This window comes from Aplysia californica, unplaced genomic scaffold, assembly GCF_000002075.1.
Source record: "Aplysia californica isolate F4 #8 unplaced genomic scaffold, AplCal3.0 scaffold00618, whole genome shotgun sequence".
NCBI lineage: Eukaryota > Metazoa > Mollusca > Gastropoda > Aplysiida > Aplysiidae > Aplysia > Aplysia californica.
Window position 1 is genome coordinate 62,990 of NW_004797888.1, and position 10,201 is coordinate 73,190.

Genomic DNA, 10,201 nt, shown 5'->3' on the forward strand with positions numbered 1-10,201 from the left:
TTTTTGCACTAATGGTTCTCAAAACATGCGTTCAATAAGAAGAACTCCTTGGTTAGAAAAACATGATGGACTTGCTATTAAAAGCAATATTGGCCTAACTGTAAACATTTAAAAATCTGTAGAAACCACCCACTTGGATTCTTTATTAGTGTTTATTAAGAATTTTTCTAGAATACAGCTAGCAGGTGTTTACAAAAATATTGATCCGTTAGGCTAGGACAAATTGACAGAAGTAATTGTGCAAAAATTTGAGAACCTATGTTCCATAGGCCTAGTAGACAAAAAGTGGCGCCATGAATTTATTGACAACACTACAAAAACTGAGGTTGCGATTTAGTGCAGACGACTCTCTAAACAAAATTGCAGTATATCTAGATCTAGGGCCTAGGGCATAGGGCCTAGCCGTGACGTTTCATGACGTACCAAATTACGTCCTTAGCAACCCTCTCTGGATATCTAGGCTGCACACCTCCCACGTTTGCCATTTGCGTCGTATCCGCCAGAACCCAGCGGAAGCTCGACCGTCATCTCCCAGCCCTGACTGCACTTTTCCATCAGGGAGAGCACATCTCTACAACATCAAAATCGTCGTAAACAATAACCCAGAAGCATAATCAGAAACCTAGGAGACAACCATGCGTGAATGCCTGTCCATCCACATTGGCCAATGCGGGACCCAAGTGGGGAACGCGTGCTGGGAGCTCTACTGCCTGGAACATGGCATCCAGCCGGACGGACAAATGCCTTCGGACAAGACGATCGGCGGGGGCGACGACTCGTTCAACACCTTCTTCAGCGAGACTGGCGCCGGCAAGCACGTGCCTCGAGCGGTCTTTGTGGATCTGGAGCCCACAGTGGTGGACGAAGTCAGGACAGGGACATACCGACAACTCTTTCACCCCGAGCAGCTCATCTCAGGTAACTCTCTCATGTACGCACGCACGCACGCACGCAATCAGGCAAGCGCACACGTACACACACCACACATACACACACGTACACGCATACACGTACACACACATTCGTACATAAACACTTCTACATACTTCACGCACAAAAATGTATAGATCTACATCTAGATCTACACAGAGCTACCCAACGAACAAATTTACCCCCAGAACCTTCTCAACTATCTAAGCATATAGATGTAGATATAGATCTAGATTCTAGACCTACTTACGGCTCATTTTTAAACGTGTCCTAATAATCGTAATTTATGCAAAGCAACTTACGCAGTTACGTCGGAAAGCAGGAAGACGTCTAAGAAATTCACACGCAGAACTTTAGAATTAATATCTAGAATCTAGATATCTAGATCAAAAATCTAGATTGGAAGTCTTTCTCCCCTAGATTCTAGATCTTTAATAACCACCTCTGAACATTTCTCACGTCCTTCTGCTTAAGTTTTGCCCTCAGCTTTTAATAAGAGCTGGATCCATATCGTCTGTTCATAGGCCTTTTTGTGGATGTCAGCATACAAGACCTCTTTACATAGATGGACAGCCATATATTATTTTCTATTACAGTGCAATGTCCTTCGCTACGTTAAAAAATATTTTAGTTCCTAAGAAAAGTAAAATTGTAGAGTTGTTGATCAAAGAAATTGATATAAATGACTAGTCTAGATGTAGATCTTGATCTAGATCTAGATCTAGATATCTATATAAAAAATAGATCTAGATTTAGATCTAAAAATCTAGATCTAGATCTAGATCTAGATCTAGATCTAATCATTAGATTGAATTGTATTATTTACTCACAATTTTTTAATAGTTTGTACGGTTTTCTAATCAAAGTTGATTACAGCATTAGCCAGGAAACAAACTTTAACCTTGAAGCATTCCAAAGAAACTCTTTGAAAATGTAAAATACAGATTGCTTCAGTCCTGTTTGTTGGGACTAACATAGAAGAAGACGAAGAAGAAGGAGAAGAAGAAGGAGAAGGAGAAGGGGAAGGAGAAGGAGAAGGAGAAGGAGAAGAAGAAGGAGAAGAAGAAGGAGGAGAAGGAGGAGGAGAAGGAGGAGAAGGAGGAGAAGGGGGAGAAGAAGAAGAAGAAAAGAGCAATAACAACAATAATAATACTGATATTAAAATGTTGTTCGTCCATGTCTAAAGTTGACCAATGCATCCGCAGAGGAGAGTATTTCTCTAAAGGAAGTTGAACCAAAGGTTAAGATGACTTATTATACCTTCTGCTATGGCTAATGAGACTTATCCTGGCAAAACAGATTCTGTCACATTTTAAGCATACAAAAGCTCCACTTCCACTTGTGGACACAGGATGTGCGCAGTGTCCGGGCCTTTACTTAAAGGGATACATCATCACAACAGAGATGGAGATACTCGATGAAATAAAAACTCCCTTTTGGCGAACGACGGCAAAGAGACTAAGTATTACACAACAGTTTGATCGCCATGACGCGTAAGAGACCAAACTGTCGAAAGCACCTTCAAACAAATACGTGTCTTTCCACAGGCAAAGAGGACGCAGCCAACAACTACGCCCGAGGTCACTACACTGTGGGCAAAGAAATTGTTGACCTGGTCCTAGATCGGGTCCGGAAACTGGCTGACCTCTGTACTGGCCTGCAAGGATTCTTGGTCTTCCATAGCTTCGGAGGCGGCACAGGCTCAGGGTTCACATCCCTGCTCATGGAAAGACTCTCTGTGGATTATGGGAAAAAATCCAAAATAGAGTTCGCGGTGTACCCGTCCCCCCAGATCTGCACGGCCATTGTAGAGCCATATAACTCTGTCCTGGTGACGCACACAACGCTAGAGCACTCAGACTGCGCATTTATCGTGGACAATGAGGCCATCTATGACGTATGCCGCCGTAACCTTGACATTGAGCGGCCCACGTACACCAACTTGAACCGGCTGTTGGCTCAAATCGTCTCTTCCATCACCGCCTCTCTGCGCTTTGACGGCGCCATTAACGTGGATCTGCAAGAGTTCCAGACCAACCTGGTCCCTTACCCACGGATCCACTTCCCCTTGGTGATCATGGCGCCCATTATCTCGGCAGAGAAAGCCTATCACGAGCAACTGACCACTGCAGAGATAACCAGCTCGTGCTTCGAGCCTGCCAACCAGCTGGTCAAGTGTGACCCCCGTCACGGCAAGTACATGGCCTGCTGCATGTTGTACCGCGGTGACGTAGTACCCAAAGACGTCAATGCCGCTATCGCCACGCTCAAGACAAAGAGAACCATTCAGTTTGTGGACTGGTGTCCAACTGGCTTCAAGGTGGGCATCAACTACCAGCCCTCCACCGTGGTGCCAGGAGGTGACCTCGCCAAGGTTCAGAGGTCAGTCTGCATGATGGCCAACACCACAGCCATAGCAGAAGCCTGGGCCAGACTGGACCACAAGTTTGACCTGCTGTACGCCAAGAGAGCCTTTGTCCACTGGTGAGTTCTGCCAAAGTTTTGCTTTTTAACATTGTTAGATATTTCATGGAAAAGTATTTGTCCACCAGGGAATGGGAGCTTCTGTAAGACTGTAAGACCGGACATCATAGTGAAAGCAGACTATCATACCCCCCTCCCTCCTCCTCCTCCGCTTTTGATATTTTTAAAATTTTGCTTTCTATACGAAAGTGTTACTGCTCATTGTCGCAGTTTATAGTGAATATTATCGGATACTGTCTTTTATTAAGTCTTTCTGGAAAGCATATCTATAATTTTGTAAAATGCGCATCTGGAGTGCGCAGGTGTACAATCCATTATAAAATCCGAACAAATTTTAGTGTTTTGTGGTCAATTTTTCTGTCGTTTAAAATATGTTAAATGTATGATGTAATCGAATCCAGGAACATCCTTGAGTTTAAAAAAAGGTAGTTTGACTAGGAAAGTATGCTGTAATTACATTGAAATTGTATAAAAAGCGTAGATATGTAACATGTTTTATCACATTTACTACCAACTTCGTTACGTTTGTAATGTTTTACCATTTGTATTAAGCATTTCATAACTGCATTGTCTTTTTACTTGACACAGTTGTGTCGAAACAAAGAGCGATCCCTTCTGTATGTTTCATGTGTTTCAAATACTTGATACACATGAGTGACTTGTGCATTTTGAAATTTCTTAAATTTTAAAGTCAAGGTACGTGGGAGAAAGGATGGAGGAGGGACCGTTCAACAATTGTTTTGTATGCCTGAACTGTGATGGTGTGATCTGAATTTCTTTCTTGCATTCCCTAGGTATGTTGGAGAAGGAATGGAGGAGGGCGAGTTTTCGGAAGCCCGCGAAGATCTAGCTGCTCTGGAGAAAGACTACGAGGAAGTTGGTCTGGACTCAGTGGAGGGAGAAGGAGAAGGAGGCGATGAGGAGTACTAAATGTGCTCTCCCCCACACCAGCTGGTGATGCGTCTACTTCGTGATGTACACACACCATTGCTCTGGCTTGAACTCCTGGATGATATACCATAGAATTCGTTTTGGGGCAGACGTGTCCATGGGCAAAAATTTGTAGGAAAAGGGGATATGGTGGTATGTAGGTTTACCTGTATCTAAATGTGTAGTGTAGATAGAAAGTCTTCTCGGATTGACGATGAAGGTGGCACAGCGAAACTCTGAGGTCACTTCCAGTGGGCTGGGGTACTTTGTACACCCTGGTGTCTGCTCGTCACATTTGAGCCTATGTCCGGTGGGTCGCCTTAGGCGCTCACAAGTCTCCAGGTGTGCCTCTGTGTTGCCCGGAGTACTGCGCGACGTACGTGGGCTTATGGCGGATGGCCAGAGGCTGTGGTCTTTAGGCCGCTTCACCGGAACCGGAAGTGCATCCTTGTTAGCATGCACGCTACGTGATACGAAGCCTTTAGTTTCTTCTGGAAACCTGTACAGTGTGTGTCATTCCTCAACCATTAGGGTTGAATTAGCTTATCTATGTTTATATATTTATATATCCCACTATTCGTATCATATTATTATTATATCTGATTATTCTCGTATTTATTATCGTTCTATATATTTCAAACCGTTTTTATATTCGTTTGACACCGCTGTGCAGAGCTGACCAGTTAGAGACTGGACCCAGACTCTCTCTGTCCGTCCTTGCACGCGTTCTCGCGGACATGTGACCTAGTGTGACCTATGACTCCAGCCTAAAGGTCAGTGAACTTTTGAATTGCGCAGTGTGGCCTCTGTCGTAGTCTTTGACCTTTCAGGGCACGTCTGCGGTCAGTGTAAGGGACTAGAATGAAAACTTGGGGTGGGGGTAGCCAGATTCTGAATTAAGGTGACCAATCCTGGTCCGATGGGTGTCACTCTCGAGTGACCTTGAGTCTAAGCATTGGTCTTGTGCACGAAGCAACAAGTCATCTCCTGGTTTCTTCGTGCCGTTAAAAGTATGTCCACGGGTGTGTCTGGTCAGTGAGACACGTGCATCTGCATCACGATACAGTGTGAAGGCGCCCAGACAGTTCCCGGTTTCAACAAAAGGCAACACGAACATGTCTCAGTACACATACAACATAAAAACAAACAGATCAACATACTCTGTAAGAATGAATCGAATCTAAATAGTCTGTGGGAATCCCCGTTCTGGGAACTCATCACATCATAAACCTGTGGAATAAATCTCAGGACAAACATTCGCTTCTTGTCGTTGCTTTTTTCAGTATTCTTTTGCCTTGTTCTCCTTGTTTCTCAACACTTTGCCAGTTTGAACTTTTGTTAAGTGATCTTTAGCAACTATAGACTTTTATTGTAATATTCAAGACTGGGCACTGCTGACGTTATTCCAGATCTCTATGGAGCGCACTACTTTACTCCTTCTTTTCTGTCAAACATATATCGTCTTTTATCTCCCTCTCCTTTTTTGGGTTTGTTACTCCTTTGTAACATATAATCTTCGTCATTTATGTGACCTTATTGTATTGCAAGTGCCGTAAACTCTTACCTAAAGAACAACTATTTAAATCATTTAAGAGGCGTGACCTCTGAGATCTCCGAAAGGACCGAGCCAAATAGGAAATTTGTGTTGTCTTTCCCAAGGTGAGGCTCGAACGCACGAACCCGCAAGCTCACTAGCGTGATGAATAGAGTCTACTTTTTTATTTCTTGTGTTCAGATCTTGGGAGTGATGATTTTTTGTCATTTGATTCCTGATCCTAAACCTAAATCATTGTATTTCCAGACTTCATTCTAAGGACCTACCGACCTACTAACCTATCTATCTATCTATCTATCTATCTATCTATCTATCTATCTATCTATCTATCTATCTATCTATCTATCTATCTATCTTCACCCAGGTGGGAATGGGTCCCCAGCTATAGACAGCGAAAGACCTTGTCAGTTTGTTAGTGTTTGAGCGCTTAATCAGCTGCTTTTTTACTCTGTATGCTTCCCGGGAAGCCGAGAATGTTTCGGAGTGTTCTATGGTCTGCTGGGGTAATAATATAGTGTAAAGCGCATAGAGCCTGCTGTTGAGCGGGGATATGCGCTATACAAATGCTATTTATTATTATTATTATTATTATACATCTATCTATCCAGCTGTCGAGCTATCGAGCTATCTATATGAGCCCGCTTACCTTTACTACGCTAGTATTGCAGTAAGGCTGCGAGTATAGTGCACCCATGTCGTACACGGCCGCACACTGAATGGTAAATAACTGCACGGTCCCAGCCAATCCTTATCTGGGGTTACTAGAGACGGCTGAAACTGAAACCGAGTACACTGCACCCGATCCAACCCGACCCGTGTTTCCAACGTTTGCGCAAACCGCACGTTTCACGGCAGCACGGGTGAAGGGGCAGAACTCTTTCCAGACATTTTGCTGGAGATACTTCCCGACTTCCCAACATGGATGACGAAGAGCTAATTGCACCAGAGAGATGTTGAGATTTTATTTACACAAAGAGTGACAAGAACCACTCTATTGCACGAGAAGTTGGAAAAGGGTGAAGGGGAAAGTAGGGGGGGGGGGAAGGAGGGGGTGTCTCGCTGGCCGGATGACAGTATTGACAGGAGGGGGGGGATGAGAGAGGGGGGGGATGAGAGAGGGGTGGGGAGTGGGGGGGGGTCAGGGCGGACGTTTTGACTTTTTGACACGTGACTCTGGCTGCTGAATTGTCGTTGATAACGGCCCTGGCGGTCACCAGAAAGCTCGTTGTTTCAAATTGTCTGACGGGTTATTTGCCATTTACTTTTTTTTAGTCCCTTCATTTCTCCAAAGATGCGATCTTGACTTGCCTCTCTATACATTATCCCAACTGGTCGTTCTGGTGTTTACCCGACAATACGCTGGCACATTCGTAAAGCCTCTACCCATAAAGTAAGATGTCTATTCTTATTATAATCTTGTAATTGTAATTATAACATTTTCTCTACCACTACCTCAGTACCAGTTTCTGCTTCCTGGTAAGCACCATGTCATGTGTTGCAGCAGATTTCTGCACAGGTTCACTATAGCTATAGGCATAGGGTGAGACATTGTGGCTTTATGATGAAGAATCTCCTCGATAAAAAAAAACTGAACGATAGACTGGCACAGTTCGATAAAATGGAGAGTTCTCTCATACGACGAATCTGAGTAAAAATTCTCGGGAGTCCCTTAGTGGTCCAAAATCGATCAGAGTAGGCTTCGGCCGCCACCCAGGCACAATTCAAAATTAATTCCAACCAAACTAAAATGCTTAATGATATTAGATATGGCCCGCCCTTTCATGCTGACCTCATGCAGTTGCAAACGCCGCAAAACTTACATTACAACAACAGAAATTACTGAAGGAAACACCAATAACTAGATAGGTAGCCAGTGGACATAGAGACGCTCAGTAAATAATCAGGAAGGTACGACTACGTAGAAGGGTAGGCAGTGGAGATAGACAGTGGCGGTAGGTAGTGAAGGGCTTACGGGCTTGAGCCCCTCACCCCCACCCCGCCCCCACCCCTACTCTATCCCTTAGTTAATGGAAGTTTCTTAAATAACAAAATAAGCAGTTGAAGTTGAAACCGTCATGCTCGCACACAATGAACACACAGTTATCAGCTTGGCGGCTTGCCCGTTTATCCAATCACCGTTGTCACCGCTTACAACTATAGTAACCTAACAGCCAATCAAATGTCGTTAGGGCTCACAAAGAATAAGCCGGTTCCCACGCCCGTCTTTAATGAAACTCTTCTTGTAAAAAGGTAGAAGACTTTTTAAAAAATAACACTGCACAGAGGATTCACGCTCTCCCAGCCCTGCCAATGGGGTGAAAGTTTACGACACACTTTCCCCCAGTGAAACAGATACCTATGCGGTATGCGCCCATTGGGCCTTTGTTAGGCGCATTCTATTTTCTGCAACAACACGACCCAATCCACCTCATAGACAGTATGTGTTCGGAGTGCTGTGTGTTTGTGCCGCTGAGATTTAAGTTATTAATTACATCAAACCACTTTTGAGGCAACTTTTCCTTCAGATAAAAACTAATTAGAGAAATATGGAGGTGAAACGGCTTCGTCCCCACCATCCAGAAGAGTTTTAATTTAATTAAGAACAAAGAGATGGAAGACAAAGGTGACTCTTCTCGTTTGAATAGTTCTCAAAATGCCGTGGCTCGCCGTGAGTATAGAAAAATCATCACTGTTTTGTTCTTATTGCTTGCTTTTTGGTGGTAAAGAAGTGGAAGAAACCTAAGCCCCACCCAAATATTGGTCCACGCACCGCCACTGGAGATAGAAACGCTCAGTAAACAAACAGGTAAAAAGATCCACGGCTATAATAATAGATAGGTAACCAGTGGACATGGTCTCAGTAAACAAGCAGGTAACTTGATAGGTAGACAGTGGGCATGCTCTCAGAAAACAAACAGGTAGTCAAGTAGGTAAATAAGTAGACAGCGTGAACATAGAGAGATAGTCAGTTGTCGGAGATCAGGATGATGATTGATATTGTCTTACTTATAAACTGCGGTGTCGGTGAGCAGCAGAGGGTCTATGTGCAGACGAGAGAGTTGGTCCACGGAGACACGTCCCGCTGTCTGACGGCTAATCTCAGTGGGGTCAACCTCTCTCTCCCCGCGCGTCCAACGGATCAGCCCAGGCTCCAGATCCTCTCTGAAGATGAAACGTTCGCAGATGAACAAGGGAGTCTTTTTTCGTTTTTAATTCTATTTTTTGTCTCGTGTCCCTATTTGGGTGCCGAAATGTGCCAACATGGTACAAATTGTTTTGCTTCAAGAAAACCAATACAAGAAAAAGGGGATGATGATGATGATGATGATGATGATGATGATGATGATGATGATGATGATGATGGTGATGAACAGGTGCGGTTCGTCCATTGAACACGGTCGTGCAGTGCCGCCCAAATGTTTTTAGATATTCTATTATGTAAAGCACCCACAAACATAAAATAAAAGAAGCAAGAAACAAGCACTAGCCAAATATAATATCAAAACAAAGTCCTCGTTGGCGCCGTAACTGTCATTTCTATGTCTATATCGCCGTAAAACATCTCCTATACCATGCCAAAGTCCACGCGCTATTTTAACTAAACACAATAGGATAGTCAACACTGGTAACCTGACCTATAAATCAATCTTTGGGATAACCCAAGCGATGACGACACTTGCAGCGAGTTTGGCAGTACATTATTATTAATATTAATAAGCCGGCACATCTAAAATGTGCTCCTGCCGAATAGTGCCGATACATAGCCCACAATAGGCATTCTAAAAATAAACGCGATAGACTCTACGCTATTCAATGCCAAAAGTATGTGAGCCTCTGAGCAATCCAGCGGAGTGCTCAAGTGAATTGTGATTGGTTCATCGTCTTGTCGCTATTTTAAGTGACTCTGTGACCGTGAATCTTGGGGAGTTGAACGTGACATACTTATGTCACCGTCCTAATATGGGTTGTGCCTTTTAATGGTTTTGTAGTGGAGTGGTGAATGTTATTACTAGAGTGTTCAGTTCTCATGCAGGATGAACAAATTCGATGTTTCGCTAACTCACAGATTTTAAGTTCTTGACATCAAAGCGGCAAGTAAAAAGAATGAAAATAAAAGCACGAGGACCTCCCTCACCAACCCAAAGATCCTAAAATTATGCACCATCTCATTTATTACTATGCCCTTGACAATCTTCAGCTTGCGATAGCTTAATTGTGCACGTCCATTTTTTAGACCCACGAGCCGCCCCTGGTGATGCACACACACACTCTCTCTCTCTCTCTCTCTCTCTCTCTCTCTCT

The 10,201-nt window shown here is 43.8% G+C and overlaps 1 protein-coding gene across 1 annotated transcript; it reads left to right on the plus strand.

Annotated features, from left to right (window-relative positions):
- Positions 1 to 547: 547 nt before the first annotated feature.
- LOC101847904 (tubulin alpha-3 chain) lies at positions 548 to 5,602 on the plus strand. The gene is made up of 3 exons (XM_005107637.2): positions 548 to 918; positions 2,478 to 3,414; positions 4,209 to 5,602. The coding sequence occupies exons 1-3, from the start codon at positions 636 to 638 to the stop codon at positions 4,342 to 4,344; spliced, it is 1,356 nt and encodes a 451-aa protein (XP_005107694.1). The 5' UTR covers positions 548 to 635; the 3' UTR covers positions 4,345 to 5,602.
- The last annotated feature ends 4,599 nt before the right edge of the window (positions 5,603 to 10,201 follow it).

What these genes read in the sequence shown, in the direction of transcription:
- LOC101847904 (XM_005107637.2), top strand. Translation starts at nt 636, where the DNA reads ATGCGTGAATGCCTGTCCATCCACATTGGCCAATGCGGGACCCAAGTG. An exon ending in CCCCGAGCAGCTCATCTCAG is followed by an intron (nt 919 to 2,477) that starts GTAACTCTCTCA and finishes GTCTTTCCACAG; the next exon opens with GCAAAGAGGACGCAGCCAAC. An exon ending in AAGAGAGCCTTTGTCCACTG is followed by an intron (nt 3,415 to 4,208) that starts GTGAGTTCTGCC and finishes TGCATTCCCTAG; the next exon opens with GTATGTTGGAGAAGGAATGG.